This window comes from Cnephaeus nilssonii (assembly GCF_951640355.1).
Source record: "Cnephaeus nilssonii genome assembly, chromosome: 14".
NCBI lineage: Eukaryota > Metazoa > Chordata > Mammalia > Chiroptera > Vespertilionidae > Cnephaeus > Cnephaeus nilssonii.
The window spans coordinates 29,028,866-29,048,304 of NC_137085.1; the positions used below are offsets into that span (position 1 = coordinate 29,028,866).

Below are 19,439 nucleotides of genomic sequence, written 5' to 3' on the forward strand. Positions count from 1 at the left end.
CTGAGGCAGGCACACGTGAGTAAGCAGTGCCCCTGCGGCTGCATGCACTGAGCTACCTGCTCAGCTAGGCCACATGCCTCTGGCATCGATCCTAACTTAGCTCAGACGGAAACAGGTACACAGGCCTGCATCATTCCTGCCTTACCTCATCAGAGATGGGATGAGTTGACTGGTACCCGATACTCACCTAAAGGTCTACTACATCTTCACAGGTGCTGATACCACACCTTTCAGAAGTCCTCAGATCAGTTTAACACAGTCTGACCTGATCATGTAAACAGTCTTTAAGGCACTGCTCAGACTCTCTTGAGTGAAAATTCCTTGGTCTCTCAGATCGCTGCCTCTCCCCTGCTTCTCTGCCTGAGATGGATCTGGATGGAGGAGGGGAAGCAGGAAAGAGCTGAACTTGAGCAAGTGGTGCTCTGGCCTCCTATACCCAGGGCAATGTGTGCCCTGTTTGCTGCTCACACTGCTGGCAATCATGGCCCGGCTCTGTAGCTGGAATAACTCTAGGAGCCCTCTCAGGCTAAAAACAGCCTGAGTGGTGCCCTGTGGTAGAATACATTGCACTGTCTTCCCCTGGCATTATTTTTCTGAGTCTGGTCGTGATGCCCATCACACCTCTCCGACGTCTGTGTACTGAGCACATACGCAACAGAAACTGTTCCTGTAGTCTCTGCACCAAGGGCTTCCCCGGTGCATGTGAAAATGCCCCACATCTTGGCCTCCAGGGTCAGACATTTTCAAGAAGTCTCACCGATGCCTCTTTCAAAATATCTCTCCACTTAAAGTCTACATTTTCCTCCTATATCTAGTTCCAGGCTTACCAGTCTGTGCCCATGCTCAGCAATAATGAGTGCATGATCAACTAATAATGTCTGCTCTGGATAGATGATAGGGGAGCCACCCCAGGAATAATCGTTAATTTCTTCTTTCTCAAATCCATCCATCCAAATTAATCTGCCCTCTTTATTTGTATCTACCAAAATCCTACTCATCTCTCAGAATTAGTTCAAGCTTTATTTCTTCTATGAAAGTCACCTAGGCTATAGAGGTCTTACCCTGCTCTGAATTAACATCATTTACCTGGTTACTTAATATTAATACTGGTTTATCAAGATTCATAGTAAGTAGCACTTATTACTGATACTTGACGCGGCTTGATGAAAGGTGGTATCACTAACACAGAGCATGACTTGTTCTAAAGAAAATGTGAATGGTTAGCTATAGAGATAGCTGGTGCTCTGGCCACCAGAAAAGAGGTCTAGCTGTTCTCTGAAGATACTATCAGTGAACTCTTTTGGCAAAAAAAAATAAAGAAAGAAAAAAAAAAGATATCAAAAATGGGACTGGACCAAAAAACAAATTGTTTTTGCTTAATTAAAGAAGAGAGTATTGCCCTAGCCAGTTTGGCTCAGTGGACAGAGCAACGGCCTGCAGACCAAAGGGTCCTGAGTTCGATTCCAAGGGCACACACCTTGATTGCAGGCTCCCTCCCCGCCCGAGCCCTCGGGGCTCGTGTAGGAGGCAACCAATCGATGTTCTTCTCTCACATCGATATATCTGTCTTTCCCTCTCTTCCACTCTCCCTAAAAAAAAAGCAAATATGAAATATTGGTGGAGCCCAGCTGGTGTGGCTCTGTGGTTGAGCGTCCACCTATGAACTAGGAGGTGGTGGTTCGACTCCCAGGCAGGGCACATGCCTGGGTTGCAGGCTCGATCCGCAGTCGGGTGTGTGCAGGAGGCAGACGATCAATGATTCTCTCTCATCATTGATGTTTCTATCTTTCTCTCCCTCTTCCTTCTTCTCTGAAATTAATAGAAAGTTTTTTGTTTGTCTTAAAGAAGAGAGCATTAAGGCTGGTCACTATTCCTCAACAGTAACAGAAGCATGAGCTCACTTACTATGACTTTCCACCCTGTTCTATGATGCCACTCCCCACATTGCACTGTAGCTGACTATATGTAGCCTGAGTCCCTTTTCTCAACAAATCAGTGACCCTTTGTGGAAAAAGGTTCTTCCTGCTCTGTCGTACAGGAAGATAAAGTCGTTTGCCAAGGAACTGAAATTCTTCCTTCAATTGAGGAATCACAATAATATTTTCTTGACTTTGCCAATCATACAATGGGATGTTCACTAAAACACAACCACTCCCATTACAATGTAAACTCCACGGAGCAAGGACATTGTCTAGTGTTTTCATCACTGTATTGCCAGCGCCTGATCCAGTAGGTGACTGATATATATTTTACTAACGAATCGTTAATACTCAATAAATAGTAGATGAAGACAATACACAGAAAAGGCTAATGTTTACTAGTATACCCTACTATGTCTGTTTTGAGAGAGGTAATCTTCATTTCAGATTCGTCTTTTCCTATTGCACCTGTTGTGCTGCGAGGAGGAAGTTAAGAAAATGATCAAAATGAATCATAAACATAAAAAGACTCACACATAAAAGCTAAAACTTCTAGATATAGAAGAAAACAGAGGAGAAAACCTTTGTCACTTTGGTGTAAGCAAATATTTCTTATGTAGGGCACAAAAAGCAATAGCCATACAAAAAAGAAGGAAAAAATTAGATTTCACAAAAATTTGAAACTTATGCTCTTCAAAAGACACCATAAAGAAAATAAAAAGGCAATATAGAAGCCATGATGAGACTGAAATATTCACTTTTTAAAAATCATTAAAAATAAAAAGCCGCCCTGACCGGTTTGGCTCAGTGGATAGAGCGTCGGCCTGCGGACTGAGGGGTCCCGGGTTCGATTCTGGTCGGGGGCGTGTGCCTTGGTTGCGGGCGCATCCCCAGTGGGGGGTGTGCAGGAGGCAGCTGATCGATGTTTCTCTCTCATCGATGCTTCTGACTCTCTGTCCCTCTCCCTTCCTCTCTGTAAAAAATCAATAAAATATATTTAAAAAAAATAAATAAAAAGCCAAGCCATAGACTGGAAGAAATATTTTTTTAAATATATGTTTTATTCCTCCTCATCCCCTTTCCTTTCTCAATCCACCTCATCAAAGTTAAGGTCTGTTATCAATTTGGTGTGTTTTCTTCAAATTTCTATACATCTCATTCTTGGTGTTTTTTAAAAATGTATGTTATGTATGTGTACTATAAATAGGATTATATAAAACATTGTTATGCAACTTCTTTTTATGAGATCTGATCTATTTTTTTTTCTAGTCTTCTATTTCTTTGGTATCTTCTCATCACCCCTGATTAAAACTGTACACATAAAAATTCTGCCAAAGTTAGAGTCTAGAGATAGGGTGGGGCTCAATTAATCTCACTATTAGTTGGCCCATTAATTACCCATAATAGGATGGATTTGGGCTCAGCTTAGCTGAACAATGAAGATCCTAAAGAATGTTAACAATGTGTCAGGCTGAAAAGTTCTTTTCAGCAATATGGAGAAGGTTCTTAAAGCAGGAAAATCTCATGATGAAGACAATGTTTCATGAAGAATAACATGGCAACAGTGTATATGATATAGACCAGAAGAAGGAGAGACTGGGTAACAGGGAGACTTGCTCAGTGATGAATAGGAAATAGTAGAGCTGAAGAAATAAAATTCTGGACTGTAGTTGTGGCCAGTGAAATGAAGAGAAACTTTTACTGAATTATAAGAAGGTAGACTAGTAGAGGGGGGAAAAAACAACAAATGATTGGAATTAGAAAAGCTGGATTTGAATTCCAACTGTGAAATTTATTAGCTATGTGACCTTTTGGCAAGGCACTTCTCTGCCCCATATCTCAGTTTGCCTGTCAATAAAATGAAGAACTACTGGGGCCTCTAAGATTATTTTTCAGAACTCTTTTTTTTTTTCTGGAAAAATCTTTTCAAAGCAAGATTGTTCTTACAGAAGCATGGCTAAGCGGCTAATAGCGCCAGCTATCCTTAATTTCACCTCTCAGCCGCCCTTGAGGCATTCCTGAGGAATCGCCAGAGGACTACATTTGATAAATCTCTAAAGACTCCACTCTCAGCTCTAATATTCAATGACTCAAGGGGGTCAAATTAGCAAAGAGAGGTACCCCAGAAAACAGTAATGACTTTAACAGCTGCCACAAAATCATATAATAGAAAGGATGAACTGACTTCCAATAAATTTGCCCACTTCCCTTTATAGACCAAACTCAAATTAATGTCCAAAATCTCATCCAAACCTTGTGCAAATGATAATCTAACCTCTATATAAACAATTCAGTCACAAATAATTCATTGCCTGACATCAGCTCATTCCAATTTGAGGTCCTCTAACTAAAATGTTCTTCCTTATTAAGCCAAATTCTGTCCCCCATCACTATCATCTGAAATAAAGGTCTGTATTCCACCTCTGGAACCAAACCAAATAAATCTAACCCCTTCCACAGGACAGTCTTTCAACTGTTTGAAAAGAGCTATCAAGTGTGCCTTATCAACCTGGATTCTCTCTTGCTCTGACCTGCCATGCCTGGTCCACGCCTACTCCGGTTTTGGATCAATTCAACAGTTTCTAAGCATCTAAATGCAAGTAGATTTTCATTTACTTGTGGATTTAACCAGTTAACTGCCACAATATTTTGAATTCATTTTAAAAAGGTCTGCCGCTTGCATCTATAGACGCTTATGACGTATTAAATAGAGAATATTCCTTTAAATGTCTAGTTTTGTAATGAAAAGTAAATAGAACCCAAATTCATTATACGTTGACTATTCTTTTCTTGCTAAACATACACTGCTCCCAGTGTATCAGAAGTAGATTGCTAAATCTTTGACCCAAAGCAAATTGTAAAAACATCTAGCCAGGAATGCAAAGAGATCCAAGACTCAAGGTCCAATGAAGCAAGTACAAGTGACTCTACAGCTCATAATCTTATCAACTTTCAGGGGAATATAATTCTAACCAGTACAAAACTCAATTATCATCAAGGTAACATGGACTATCAATGTGAAAAAGCTTCATTCACCTTTTTTTTTATTGTCTAAAGTTTTACATAAGTCTTCTTTTCCCCAATTGACCTCGCCACCCCCCAGCCATTCCGACCCCGGGCAAGTCCCCACCGCCCCAGTGTCTGTGTCCATTGGTTATGCTAATATGCATGCATACAAGTCCTTTGGTTGCTCTCTAACCCCTCCCCTCCCCTGCCATTTGTCTCTGGATCTACTCTTGTTCATCAAATTATGTTGATCATTATATCCCACATATGAGTGAGATCACGTGATATTTATTTATCTTTCATTCACCTTTCTTCATCCCATTCATTCCATATTCCACTACCAGGTCTGCAAAATCAGGGTTTGTGACTTGGGCCTAGGTGTCTGCCATACTGTGTAGTTGGAGGATGGAGTAGGAAGTATGACCGAGTCCCCACGGTGAAAGCAAGCGGGAATGGCCACAGCCTGATTCCTTGTGGGAGGGCTGCACTTTTACGGTTTCCTGTGCTCCAGTTGTCCGGGTAACCTGAGGCCTCCCTATTTGTGTTGGCATCATGAGGCCAAGAGCGGAAGCAAAGCTGGAGCACCAGGAAGACCTGCAGGAAAAAAATGTGGGTAATGCAGCAGTTATACCACAGGAGGGTCAAGCCCAGGGCATAAGAATTACCTGTTTGGGAAGGGCCTGGGGGTACTGTCTTGTAAAAATTTTATTTCCAGATTCCACTTCCAGAATTTCTGATTCAGTAGGCCTCGGATGAGATCAGGAACCTGCAATTTTAAGCGGCTCCCTCCTACCAAGTAAGACAAAGACCACACTTTTAAAAATCTAGGCTAAGCAAACAAATCACAAATTGGGAAGAAAAAATATAACCCTTCATCAACTTCAGAAAGGTGATACTCTAGAACAGTAGTTCTCAACAAGAGGTGAGGGTGGGGAAATGTTGCCCTCCAGGGCACATCTGGCAATGTGTGGAGATACTTTGGGTTGTCACAATGGAGAGGGAACCTCTGATGTCTAGTGGGTAGAGGCTGGGGTGCTGCTAAACATCCTGCAGTGCACAGGATAGTCTCCCCTCCCCAACCAAAGATTATCCAGCCCACAACATTATGCCGTGGTTGAGAGGATATTCTGTCCCTCAATCCCATCACCCCCAAGCCACAGAGATCAATGCTACATGCGGTTTTATGTCGCAGTACAGAGACTTATGAGAGATCCCCTGGAAAAAAATGAGGACTCAAAAATGATTTTTTAAAAACAGTGAACATTATAAAAAACATGGACAAGGAGGAGATGAGAAGAACAGACCATAAGGGGGGGTGCATGGACAACAATGGTGAGCAGAGAAGGGAATCAAGGGAAGGAGGGCACTGGGTGGCAGCGGTGGGAAATGAATGCTGCTCCCCCGGTGGAGGCAGCCTAAGCAATGTAGAAGGCTGGTCAAGAGGTGATAAGCTTATTAAAAATAATATATAAACAAAATAATTTTAAAAGACAAATGGATAAAGGAACTGTGAAGAAATAGCTTTAGGACCTGTTAAGCAAAGATCTGGAATGAAAAGATGTTAGAGAAACTTCTGCAAAAGAATGCTGAATAAGAAAAGAAAATGAGAGGACTTCTAGAAGGAGATCAAGAATTATGTGAGAAAGAAAAAGAAGTTATTTACCGTAGGACCTTCTAGCCACAATCGCCCCCAAGAAAGACGAGTCCACACGTTCCCTGGATTTACTGAGATAATAAAAGGGAAGAGGAGCTGGAGAAACACCTAAGGGCTCTCCTCGAAAGGGAAGAGGGCAGACGGGTGCTCACAGAGAATGGAGGAGTAAGGTTCAAAGAGGAGCGAAGTTGTTTGTGAGAAAAAAGAGAAAAGAGAAGGGAGGGATTTGGCAGCCATTATAGAGAGGAACTTTAGGGGCTCTTTCTCTTAGGGAAATAGAGAGATTGAATAAGGAATTTTTAAAATTTTGCTTTGAGTTATGGAAGATGACATAAAACCTTCATCTTTTACCCCTCCTAAGAAAGCGTCAATAAAAAGTGACACTATCGCCCGTCGGCATGGCTCAGGGGTTGAACGTCGACCTGTGAACCAGGTGGTCACGGTTCGATTCCCGATCAGGACACATGCCTGTGTTGCAGGCTCGATCCCTAGCTGGGAGTGCAGGAGGCAGCCATTCCATGCTTCTCTCTTATCACTGATGTTTCTATCTCTCTCTCTCTCCCTCTCCCTTCCTCTCTGAAATCAATAAAAATATATATTTTTTTAAAAAACTGATACTATCAGGACTCTAGAGGTTAGGTTTGTGTTTTTTTCTAGGTTGTGACAACATGTAAGACTGGCCTCCAAACAGAACAAGAGCCCAGTTTTGCGTGTTTTCCCTGTGTTTGAGGTGACCATAAGATTTTTTGGAACAGCCAAAAGACAGCCATGTGACAAAGTACTAAGTTCCAGAGTTTTTAGAGCTGGCTAACACAAGAGTCACTCACCTCATCTAGCTATTTAAATTTAAATAACTAAAATTAAGTAAAATTAGAATTTTCGTAGTCACATCACGCTAGCCACATTTCCAAGGGGCTGGTGGCTAATGATTAGACAGGACGGGCAGGGAACATTTCCATCAATGCAGAAAATTCTACTGGACATGCTGGAGCGGAAAAAAACACAGACAAAATACAAACCCCTTTCAAATCTTTAAAGAGTTGCCACACCGAAAAGAAAGACTTCTATATTTTTTCAAAAAGCAAAACTAAGGGAAAATATGAGATAACTGAAGCTAGGTAGCAGTAGAACTGGCAGCCCCCACTGCAGGAGCAAGTAACGCATTCCTTTCAGGGGAGACAATCAAGCAAAACCTACTTGGTCATCTTTCAGTGATAAGAACTAGACGCATTCTGTCTATTTAGTTTGAGTCTATAACTTTAAGAGCAATTTATAAATGAGATAAAAGTGAGAGTCTCATAAATGGGATTTTAAAAGTCACTACTGCAATAAGCAGATTGTGGAGGAGACAGGCAAAATAAAAGCAAATAGGAAATTCAGTTAAATTAGGGGGCGGTTAATTATGAATGCAAGCAGAAAAAAAAAAAAAACCAAACAGAAAAATTTGGTGAGAATGGTTCCAGTGGTAAGAGGTGGGGTAGGAAAACTTCAATATGGGTCATTAATAGAAACGTAACTATAGTCAAAATCCAAACTACAACCATAGCATCTTTTTATGTTCTCTGCCAGAGAGAACACTGGGCTGTTTGGGTATAGCAACTGTATGTTCTTGAAACTCTGGCCCCTCCATCCCATCCAGCTACCATTCATCACAGCCTTACAAGTCTCTCTCGGCTCCTGAAACACAGCCTCTTTCATGAAGTCTCTTCATCTTCACAGGAATGACTCTTCTCTCATCCTTCTCCAGTCTGAATACAGAATGCCAAACGATGCTCTCTTAAACTTCTACCCCAGCTATAAACTTACCCATCCTCATCTTTCACCCTAAAATACATTTGATCTGATTATAATGTAATATACTAAACACATATTCATAGTCTTTTTTTTTTTTAAATAGAGTCTCTGGAGATGGCCAGACACCACTATTTTTTTTTTTTTTTAATGATTTGAGAGGGAGAGGAAGAGAGAGAAATACTCATCAGCTACCTTCTGCAGGACCCCCACGGGGGATCATGCTCGGACTGGGAATCACACCAGTGACCTCTTGGTGCACAGGATGACGCCCAACCAACTGAGCCACACCAGCCAGGGCCGTATTCATATACTTATATTGACTTACGGTTCTATTATCTGTGCATTTTAGTCTGTGTGTGTGTACATGAGAACGTTTATTCACACACATCAAAACATCTATTATTGGCAAGCATTTAGGAATCTGACACTAAGATTATGAAGTTCATTATACAGTGCCCTGCCCAACATCAGGCTTCAGTCGATTTTACAATAATGGCCATGCTTCTGGATGCAGAATGTGGGGAAAAGAGACTGAAGTAGATGTGAATTTGAAAACTTTTTTTCTTATAGGAAAAACAGGAAACATAAGCATCTTTTGCTATATCTAGAAGACCGTTTAATCACAAAGGGAAAGCCGAAGCCTTGGTGAAAGCAAGCATGATGGAATTTACAAACAATCCAGAATAAGAAGAAAGTGATAGAAGAGCAAAGAAGATAGAAATGGATCATGCAGAATAAATAAAGCATTACCTTTTAAAAATCTGAAGTCTTCCCAAAGAGAAAGGAGGAAAAAAGAGATTTCAACAAGAGTGTTAAAGCTGGAAAAGAGCCAGAAAGGGCTGTAGCTTAAAAAAAAATTCACTGAAGAAGCGGTGGTGTATGTTGGCAAAGAGAAGTGTAGAGGTGAGGGGAGGGAGAATTTATAGTAGAGGAAGTTGGTGTGAAGTTTTCCTTTAAAGATGCCCAGCAGAGCAAAGAAGGAATGAAGGCAAAGGCCACTGGGAATAAGGTAGGGCTGGAGCTGAAACAGCACAGGAGAAAGCAACTGGGCTCGAAGTGGGATTTTTTTTTTTTTTTTAATTAACTGACCCAGATTTTCTTGTTTGGGGCCAAAGGCAACTGCAGGGTTTAAGAATCTTAAAAATAAATTATAAAGATCCTAATCCTTATAATTGCCATTGGCCCAAGATAACGTAAATTATAAAGACCATAATAGAATTAGAATGAGTTTCTGAGACAAACTCCAAATACCATTTTAGAAGAGAAATTGGACTTTATTGCTATGCGGTAGAAATACTGTCATGAATAAGACTGCTTTAGGTCCTAGCCACTTTGGCTCAGTGCATAGAGCACAGCCTGGGGACTGATGGGTCCCGGGTTCGATTCCGGTCAAGGGCACATGCCTGGTAGTGGGCGTGCAGGAGGAAGCCAATTAATGATACTCTCTCATCATTGATGTTTCTCTCTCCCCCCTCCCTTCCTATTTGAAATCAATAAAAATACATATATTTTTAAAAACTGCTTTAGCTTTCTCTCTTTATCAGCCACAGGGAAAATATAGAAACTTTGTAGCAACATACAAAGGCACAGAAGATAGTATGTAACCTAACATAAATGGTAAAGCTGAGTTACTTGTCTTTGTACATTGCAGTCCAGTGCCTCCATCCCAAGAAATGTCTTACTTGGTTCAGGATACATAGGGCAGGTTAAAGGACTGAACAGAAAAAGAAAAAAAATTAAGGTTAAAAATAAAGACCATAATATGAGGGAGAGGAAAACTAGAAGGGCTATGCTACTGATATAGAAAATGGAGACATTGAAGACATGGAATTCAGTCAAATCAGCCAGGGGGAATTGGAGGCAAGACAAAGGAAGACTCAACACTATATAACATCTTGATAGCTTCACTTTGGATTTCAAAACAAATACTGAGTCAAATTTTTCAATTATTAAAAAAATTCAACAGATTTAAATTGTTTGATAAATATAGTCATGTAATTTAAAGTAACTATAAAAAGTTGCAAACCAATGTCTTTTTTTTTTTACAAGGTTATTTGTATCTAGCAGGCAATAAAGCTAGATACAAATAACCGTGCCTTTAAGCCGCTCACTACTCTTCCTACTCAGAGAACAAAACCAAATTCCTCACACCTGCATTCAAAGCCTTTAGTGAGCTGGGCTGGCCTGGCTCAGAGGTTGAGCATTGACCTATGAACCAGGAGGTCACCATTGGATTCCTGGTAGGTGCACATGCCGATCAGTGATTCTCTCTCATCATTGATGTTCCTATCTCTCTCTCCCTCTCTGAAATCAATAAAAGTGTGTGTGTGTGTATTTATTTTTTTAAGCCTTTAATGACCTAGCCACAACGGTACCCAAATAACCTTAACTCCCTACTCCCTAAACCGGCTCTTCACTCTCCCAGTGCACAGGCCTCCTGACCAATCTCTCTCTAGGGGTTGGCCATCCCCACCTGCCTACCGGACATGGCAGTCTCCTTCCACCTACAGGCTCTGGCTGGCCAGGCCTACACTGGCGAGGTGTCGTCCTGCAGCTCGCCCGTCCTCACTGCGCCTCCGCAGCCCTGCAACCCTCCCTACCTTTCCGGGCCTCCCGGACGCGGATCCTCCGATTTGCCCGGGCCCCTTCCCTCCCCACGCGGGGCCTTCTCCCTGTTCCAGGACGTTCTCCCGGGGGCTCGCTCCTGCCTGCCTCCACTCAGGCACAAGCTCTGCGCTCGGCCTCCATGAGGACTTTCCCACCTGGGGCGAAACCGGACCTGGACGTTCAGCACCCCCTCCCCACCCCCCAACTCTCTCGGGTGCTCCCCGCAGCCACCCCTCTGGAACTCCGGTTCCCCAAATCTCCCCGCGGCCGCAGCCAATCCCTCCTATCCGGCCAAGGCGGTGGGGGTCAGCGGTGACTCACCGGAGGGCTGGCCGGCGGCTGGGGGCCGGAATGCGCTCACTTCCTCACCGCGCGCACCTGCCCGGTGCTGCTGGAGCGCCGCCCGGCCGGGCCTCCGGCGGATGTTTTCTGTCCCCGCGCAGGCGGCGCGCGCCAAACGCCCTCGCGCCAACCGAGGCGCCCCCTCAACTGGCATCTCCGAGGCCGCAGGAATCGCGGGGTTGAGCCCTAATTACTAACACTCCTACACACACACACACACACACACCCTCAGAAGCTGGGCCTCCAGCCCCAAGAACCTACACAGATGCGCACGCACACACACCCCAATAGACATGCAAATGGATTCAACCAACACCTCCCCCGCCGCTCCTCAACTCTAGGAGAGGGATCTTGGCTCCGCCCCAGCCTTTCTTCCCAGAAGCCCCCTACTCCTACCTCATCTTCATTACACAGTTCTCACTTCTGTCCGCATGACACCCCATCAATGCCAATCCCCACGGGCCCCCTTCGCCTTCCAGCATCACCGCCACCACCTGCATGCTCTCTAGCTCTCCACTAGTGCGGCCCCTATTAGGCTGGCTGCAGGCTGCAGGAGCGGAAGGTGGTCTATGGCCCAGACTTCAGGTGTCAGCTAGTGTCCCTCCCGCAGAAAGGCAGCAGCAGAGCTCTTGACCACTGACCAGGCTGCTGGGCCCTGTGGTAGACAGGCCTTCTAAGGCACCTGCTCCAGCCAAGGGAGCAGTCCAAGGCCATGCCTCCCACCCGTCAGCCTACATCAGGGCACCCTGCTTCAACCATGAGGCTCCTCCTGTCTCTTGGCACTCCTCTAAAGTGGAAAGGCTATCAGCCCTGACGAGGGTGGATGTGTGTACAGTCTGTATCTCCTTCCACTTAAGCTGTCTCCTTGGAAGAGGACAGAGAGGGAGTTTGAGGTGGACTGATGAGTTGCTTCTGAATAGTGAAGAGGTGAGAGGCAGGGTAACCTTCTACAAACGTCAGCCAGAGTAGTTGTATCTGACCCACTGGGTGACGGGGAGTCTTGGGAGTAAATGGGACTGGAGACTTGGATGGAAAAATAAAATACATGCCAAAGTGATTGGCCCTGTAGGTAGGAGCGGAATACCTGGAATAGGAGCCTGTGGCGTGTAGAAAAATGAAAGAAATCTAGTTTAGCCAGAGGACATTAGTACCAAAGAGATAGCCAGCATTAGAGTGATCAGAAAGGAGAACGTGAGAGTTTGCATGAGTGAGGATGCGAAGAAATGGATCAAAATCCATAAGAGAAAGCAGGAGTACTAAGTAAGCTGGTAGGATAAGAAAAGATCTCTTCCCAGGGTACAAGTGAGGGTACTGAACCAGGGAAAAGAGTTTTATCAGCAACACTGTTGCTCAAACCAAACACTTAGAATTTCAAAGATACAAAGACAAAAACCAAAAACCAAAATGCTCCTGGAGGTAGTTTTTGAAGGAGGTGGTAGGGATGACATGGAGCATGAGTGTGAAAGGGACACAAGTCTATGCCTGCTGATAGCAGAAGCTCAATGTCATTTAGAGGAATATCTACCCATTTTGTCTCTGAGCTCGAGCACCAACCTCAGTAGCTAATATTTTCTGAGAGCTATGTGCTGGGGACAGATAATATGCATTATCTCATTTAATATTCTTAGCCACCCTATGAGTAGTACTATCCCAATTTATAGATAAGGAAACAGGTTTAGAGAGGTGAAGTAACTTGCCCAAAGTCACATAGTTCTTAAGTGGAGTCAGGATCTGAATCCAAGTAGTCTGACTCTGCAACCTTTGCTCTTAATCACCCATCTTGGGTTCTCCACAACCTGCAGGAAACCCAAAAGAGGATGTCAAGGGATGAATCCCCAAGTCCTCACTCCATAACATACAGGAGACTGGGGTGGCTCATACGTTAGAGCACTTGGAGGAAATGTTCCTCTGAAAGAACCATCCCAGTCGGGGAGATCGCGTATCTGCTGTATGTTTGGGTGATGAACAATGGAGAACCCATCTCCGGATGCCTGTGGAAAAGAGACAACCTACCCCCTGACCCCCATCTCTGAGGGGCAGCCATGTCTCTAGGATACTTCAGGGGGACCCTGCCCTAGGGTCTGAGAGAAACATTCTCCACTCCAGGTGCCTGTTTGCTCTCCTGGAGCCTCTGGCCGTCGCACCCTACAGCAGCTCCTCGGTTTGGCTGGGGCACAGGATTAGCCATCCCCAGGAAATGCCTCCCTCCGGTCCAGGCAGGGATCCCAGCATATCCACCCCTGGAGAGAGTGTGTGTGGTATTGTGGGGTGGGGTGGGAGATGGTGGAATGCTTCCTTCTCTCCAGGTCAGAGAAGAGATCTGGGGACCACCTGGGGGCCCTCACCCCTCCCACCTCCTTGTTGGGGGAGTGCCCAGTCCAGTGCCCCTTCCATGGCCACCTCCCTCCCCCTAGCTGTGCAGGGGCATGAATCAGCTCTCACAGCTTGTTAAAGCTGGACCTCTTGTTTTCATGCCCTCACCCCAGGAAACAGAGTTACAGCTTTTCCAGCTCTCCTCAGCAGGGGGCCAGGGTCCTCACTTTATAAACATCTCCAAGCCTGTGAGAGCAGAGGGCACGGAGATGGTGTGAGGCAGGAGCCCAGGGGAAAGACAGACACTAAGACTCAAGGAGAGAAACAAAGAAAAGCCAAGGAGACAAGACCGGAGTAGCCTGACCAGAAGCCAAGAGGGTCCAAAAGGGCTGTGCTCCAGGAATGGCCCTAAGGATGCTCTGGGATGGGCAGGCTAAGGGGGTCCTGCGAGGCTGGGGGATCATCTGCTTGGTGATATCTCTGCTCCTTCAGCACCCAGGAGTCCACAGCAAATGCTACTTCCAAGCTCAAGGTAACGCTGGGTGAGGCATGAGGAAAGGAAAAGGAGCAGAGGGCATTCCCTGGCTGGAGGGGGGCTTAGAGATGATCCGGGGTCACTCAGAAACAGGAGAGACTAAATATGGGGAGGGTGTGCCCTTAGCTCTCTCCTACTCCAGGATGATTCTATCTGCCGCCACCGCTCCCCTGTACGCTGACGTTTCCTGTTCTTCCCTAGCCCCCTGCCACTATGAAGGGAAATATTTCACCCTGGGCGAGTCTTGGCTCCGCAAGGACTGTTTCCACTGCACCTGCCTGCATCCTGTCGGTGTGGGCTGCTGTGACACGTGAGTGACCACACATGGCCAGAGAGAATGGCTCTGATGTGAGAGATGGCCAGGGCGCGGCTAGAGTCTGTCATGTTAGAATGAACAGAACAGCAGTCTGAGGCTGGCTGAACCTGAAGGGAACAACAAGCGTGTGGGAGAGAAAGCTTCAGGCTACAAAGTGAGGGAGGGAGGGGTGGATCTAGAAGGAAAATATTGCTGCTATGAAATGGAAAAAATCCAACTATGGTAGGTGAGAATTTAGTTAGGGGGACCAGAGGGGCCCTAAGGGAGGATGTGGGAGGACTGCTGGGAGAAAGGGAATGTGGGGAGGGAAAGGTGGCCCTTCACGTGCTCACTCCTTCCCCATCCTTTGGGTCCCCAGGTCCCAGCATCCCATCGACTTCCCTGCTGAGTGTGAGGTACGACAGGAGGCAGGAACCTGCCAATTCTCCCTGGTACAAAAATCTGACCCTCGGCTGCCCTGCAAAGGGGGAGGGCCTGACCCAGAGTGGGGCTCGGCTAATACCCCTGTTGCTGGGGCTCCTGCTCCCCACTCCGGCTAAACTCAACTGATCACCCTTCTGCTGACTGCCCACTGCTGCTGCCACTTCCAGGGAAACCACTAGCAGCTGCCAATTTATTCTGAATAAATAAATTAATGCTACAGCTGGAAGCCTGCTTCTCATTGTCCGTGCCATTGGGCCCCAGGTGGGAAAAATGGGCCCTACTAGAGTCCAGGTGCCGAGTTCTCAGGATCCTGAAGAAAGGAGTGCTGCGGTGGGCCGGTCTCAGATGGTTATGGTGCTGGTACTGGGGCCTGGGGCTGCATATGAGGCCAAGGTCGGGCTTGTGGGCAGCACCTTGATGGGGAGGTCCCAGCTGAAGGTGTCCACAGGCACTTGTTCGGGCCCTGTCCAGGTGACAGGCTCGGGCTGTCCCACAGGAGGCAGGAGCGCCAAACCTGGTTCTCGGGATGTTACAAATTCAAAATGCAATCGCCACTTCAGGGACACTGGAATAAAGACATAGACAGAGGCATTAGAAGCTAGAATTAAAAGCCAATGACAGGGTATGGCTAGCAAATTAGCAAAAACCTGTATTTGGGAGGAGGGGGAGAAATCACAGGACAGGGAGCTAGGATGGAGGGGGTTTTTTTTGAAGTAAGCTAGTGTGTTAACCAGAGCATGACAATAAGGACAGCAATGTCAAGAATCTAATAGTCCAAATGTGAGACAGTCAAGATTTGATAGCCTTAAGTAAAGGGACTAGGGAATCAGCGATCAGTGAATCACAGGTCCCGTGAGAATGGGTAGGGAAGGAGAGCTCCAAAGCTGTTAAGCGTTTAGGAGTCAGTGCATCCAGGAAACAGGCTGAAGAGCTAATAGAGCGTTAAGGGTCAGAAATTGGATGCAGGGCATGTCTGAGTGTTAGGAATCAGGATCCATTACATTGTACCTAAGAACAGTATTTTGCTCCCTCTCCCCACCTCCGATAATGGTCAGGGTCTCACCAATGGCAGTGCAGAAGCCTGGGGTGGAGCTGAGAGGGATGGGGAGGGAGAAGCTGGTTCTGGTTGTATGTAGGCAGGACTCCTGGTGCCGGGCATGAGTCACATGGGACACAGAGGGGGCACCCCCTGCCCCGCGGCGCCGCTGGTACTCGGGCTGTACACGCTCCTCGGTCTGCAAACTTACTGAAAACTGGGAGCAAGAAAAGTGTGTGCTAGCAGGCATTGGGAACTGATGACTCCAGGTGAGAGGGCAGCCCAACCTCAACCTGCTTTACCAGAGACCCCACTATCCACTTACACATACCACCCCTCTTTATGCAGGCCCTTCTGCTACCCTAGCCCTTCAGGCCCAGCGTCCCATAAGCCCCTCTCCCTTCTCACCTGCAAACAAGCTACAGTTCCTTCCCCTAAGTTTAAGGTTCCCACCACGTCCTCGCCAAGTCTGTATACAGATTTGAAGATGCCAAATGTCCCGACTTTTCCTCGGCCATCACTGATATTGTATAGATCTGGGGAAACAGGACACTGTAAGCCTGGAGTCCACACTGGAGAATGTCTAGAACTTGGAGCCAGAAGCCAAAAGGTGGGGCTCTTCTTTATAATCTGGGTGAGATATCAGTGGATCCTAGAAGCATGTGGCAGTTAGGAGGACTCGCCCCTGAGACAGGAATACTATGAGGGGAGGAGGGGGTGGGACAATTTTGAAAGGACTCTCACGGAGGCTGCGGCAGGATGTGGCAGCCATGAGGCGCTCCCCAGCCAGCTCAGCGAGCCATGTATCCTTCTTCCCACCTTCATCCTCCTCCAAGAATGGACTGGATGGGGCTACAGCCTCATCCTGGGGAAACCGGACATCCTGAAGGCCTAGAAAGAAAATGAGCAGAGAAGTAGTGCTGGGAGGGAACAGAGGTAAGAGCAGACGTTGGGTTTTGGACTCCAACCTGAGAGGGCTGAAGGTAAGGGGAGACATGGCTGGGGTACACATCTAAACCTCTTCTCCAGAGCCCTCCCGCTACAACCCCCTCGCACCTCCCCTGAGACCAGGAAGCTTCCCTCCAGCCCCTCTCACAAGCTCTCCGAACCCCATTTCTGCTTTGGGGAGGCTCTTCCCTAGCCCTTCCCCCCAGGAACCCTTACTTACCGGTCAGCACAAGAACCCTCAGAGGGACCCTGAGTAAAGTGATGGGTGAGTTGACACGCTGGCAGCCAATGGTCAATTTGTAGACATACTTAACTGACTGACCTCGGAAGGAGGGCGGTCCCTCTATGGGCAGCACCTCGCTGTAGGAGTCTGGTTGGGAAGGAGTAGTCAGGGCAGCCAGAGGCAGCCAGGGAAGTCCTCCCTCCGGGAACCTCAAAACGATGGGAGACAGTCACTTACATGATTTGGACTCGCCAGGGTCTAGCCTCAGGTCACAGAAGAGGATTTTTGGTGGAGTGGAAAGGATACACTGACCCCTCTCACCTAAAAAAGATCAAGACTGCCGTTGAATGACCCCATTGTCCAGTACTGGACGAGGCTAGCACATCAGGTGGGGGCAGTAAGCACTGCCAATAAATGATAGCTCACAGTAAGCTACCCTCTTTTCTTGTTGGGAGATAGCAACAGTCTAACATCCCCAAAGCAACAACTGCATCCCTCCATTCCCCCAAGGCACGGAGACTATAATGACCCACCGGAACAAGTTAAAAGTCACCCTTCGGAGACAATCACCCCATTCCCTCCAAATGCCCCACCTCTAACCTCGGTGTGGTAGAAAGACAGTCTGGCTCTCAGGCTGAACATCTGGCTGACTGGAGTCTGGGGGAGGCAGAGCTACGCGACTCTCGCTGGCATGGAACTGGCAGTGGATTTGTGCACTGGCCCAGGCCAGAGCCTCACTATGGGAGGAAGGAAGGGAGGCATCAGCGGGGAGTTCCTGACCTCACCAAAGCTCTCCCAAAGCCCTACCACACTGTCTAGAGACCAACATGGTTAGGTGCTGTCTTAGGGCCAGGAAATCCAGGACCCCCAAAAGAAACCATTATTACCAGAAGGAAGAGGGGTGGGGAAGGCAGAAGAGGGCAAAGAGCGGATAAATGGTGGCAGAAGGAGACTTGACGTTGGGCAGTGAGCACACTGTACAATATACAGATGATATTGTAGAACTGCATACTTGAAACCTATATAATTTTATTAACCAATATATTCAATAAAAAGAAAAAGAGACCACTAAATAGAGAAGTGCACTGTGGGTAAAAGGGAACGGGGGAGGAGGGAGAACAGGAGAGTGGAGGGCTATGTCAACCCCAGGGGTTAAACAGCCCCTGCTGCAATGACAGCACAATGAGCAGGAAGGTGTGGTGCAGCTACAGGACACCCTGAGCTCTGGCTTCCTCCCAGAGGACCACTTCTTCAGAACCAGCACTCCCACCTGGAGGCTGAGGTGGCGGTGGGGGGCAGGGGGTTGGTGACAGTCACCACGCACTCCAGCGCCTCCCCCGCCAGAAACACAGGACCTCGGCTCAGCTCCGCCACTACTTCGATCATGTCAGCTCCTGAGTCGGACCTAGGAGGAAACAAAGCGGGTCAGAAGTCAGCCCCACGGCAGGGAGGGGTGCCTGCGTGGAGCCCGGGGGTGAGGACGGAAAAGACCGGCGGCCAGCACCACGGGGTCGGGGGGCAGCGCCTGCCTTTGGGTGCGGGAGGCGGATGGGAGGCAGGGGCCAGCTGGCTCAGGCTGCCCAGGCGGAGGGCGTCGCTCCGGGTCCCAGCTGCCCTCCCTTCTCTCAGTACCTGGCTAGTCCCCCGCCTCCCTGAACCCCCAGCCCGGCCTCTGCCCCCCTTCCCTCAAGGCTCCGCGTCCCGGCCCCAGACCACGGACACCCGTCACCTGGCGCCCGCAGCCCCGGCACCTCGCCAGGTGGAAACCGGGGGTCTCGGCGCACGGAGGCCCTCACCTGTCCGCCCCTCCCGGCCCGGCCCGGCCCCGTGAGTGACGGCGTCCGCGGTAGAGGCGGGACTTCCCTTCGGCCCCCTCCCGGGACCGAGCCCCTTCCTGCCGGAAGCACCCGGCGGGCCGGACCGGAAGGGGTTCGTGCCCTGCCGCCGTGGGTCACCTTCCCACGGCCTGGCACCTGGGCGCGGGCGCGGTCCAGTCCCCGGCCGGCGGGACCCGGCGCCCAACCGGGGGGACCTGGGGCCGCGGCCCGGGGACGAGGCGGAGGCGGCCGCGCGCGCCCAGGCCTCCCGGGGGCGGTGCCTCGCGGGCCGGCCCCTCCCCTTCCCGCTGGCCCAGTAGTCGCCCTTTGGCCGGGCTAGCTCATCATCGCGGCCCAATGACGACGAGGCCCGACCCTTCCCGCCCAGGCCCCGGAGAGACGACGACGGGGAGCTCGAGGTGGCTTCACTGCTGTCGCCGCCGCCGCAGCTGCCGCCGCCGCTCCCGGGTTACACGGAGACACCTGCTCACCGCAGCTTCCCCCAG

At 48.0% G+C, this 19,439-nt stretch overlaps 2 protein-coding genes and 1 long non-coding RNA gene across 4 annotated transcripts; 1 reads left to right on the plus strand and 2 right to left on the minus strand.

Annotated features, from left to right (window-relative positions):
* Positions 1 to 449: 449 nt before the first annotated feature.
* LOC307110999 lies at positions 450 to 11,143 on the minus strand. The gene is made up of 2 exons (XR_013814526.1): positions 5,591 to 11,143; positions 450 to 5,519 (listed from the first exon to the last, which is right to left on the minus strand). It is a non-coding gene; the product is annotated as an uncharacterized lncRNA (long non-coding RNA).
* A 29-nt stretch (positions 11,144 to 11,172) lies between these two features.
* Positions 11,173 to 15,025, plus strand: MSMP (microseminoprotein, prostate associated; the record flags this gene model as incomplete). Its single annotated transcript, XM_079790658.1, has 3 exons — positions 11,173 to 14,167; positions 14,372 to 14,480; positions 14,845 to 15,025. Exons 1-3 carry the CDS (start codon positions 14,038 to 14,040, stop codon positions 15,023 to 15,025), a joined length of 420 nt encoding a protein of 139 aa, XP_079646784.1. The 5' UTR covers positions 11,173 to 14,037.
* A 53-nt stretch (positions 15,026 to 15,078) lies between these two features.
* Positions 15,079 to 19,048, minus strand: RGP1 (RGP1 homolog, RAB6A GEF complex partner 1). Of its 2 annotated transcripts, none has more exons than XM_079790653.1 (9): positions 18,913 to 19,048; positions 18,387 to 18,521; positions 17,717 to 17,853; positions 17,354 to 17,437; positions 17,114 to 17,263; positions 16,690 to 16,836; positions 16,354 to 16,481; positions 15,973 to 16,162; positions 15,079 to 15,474 (listed from the first exon to the last, which is right to left on the minus strand). In XM_079790653.1, the coding sequence occupies exons 2-9, from the start codon at positions 18,500 to 18,502 to the stop codon at positions 15,251 to 15,253; spliced, it is 1,176 nt and encodes a 391-aa protein (XP_079646779.1). In that variant the 5' UTR covers positions 18,503 to 18,521; positions 18,913 to 19,048; the 3' UTR covers positions 15,079 to 15,250. The 2 variants fall into 2 exon arrangements, with proteins under 2 accessions (XP_079646779.1, XP_079646780.1); XM_079790654.1 differs by having other exon boundaries at positions 18,846 to 18,927.
* Between the last annotated feature and the right edge of the window lie 391 nt (positions 19,049 to 19,439).

What these genes read in the sequence shown, in the direction of transcription:
- RGP1 (XM_079790653.1), bottom strand. Translation starts at nt 18,502, where the DNA reads ATGATCGAAGTAGTGGCGGAGCTGAGCCGAGGTCCTGTGTTTCTGGCG. An exon ending in GAGGGTTCTTGTGCTGACCG is followed by an intron (nt 16,837 to 17,113) that starts GTAAGTAAGGGT and finishes TTTTCTTTCTAG; the next exon opens with GCCTTCAGGATGTCCGGTTT. An exon ending in CACATCCTGCCGCAGCCTCC is followed by an intron (nt 16,482 to 16,689) that starts GTGAGAGTCCTT and finishes CTGTTTCCCCAG; the next exon opens with ATCTATACAATATCAGTGAT.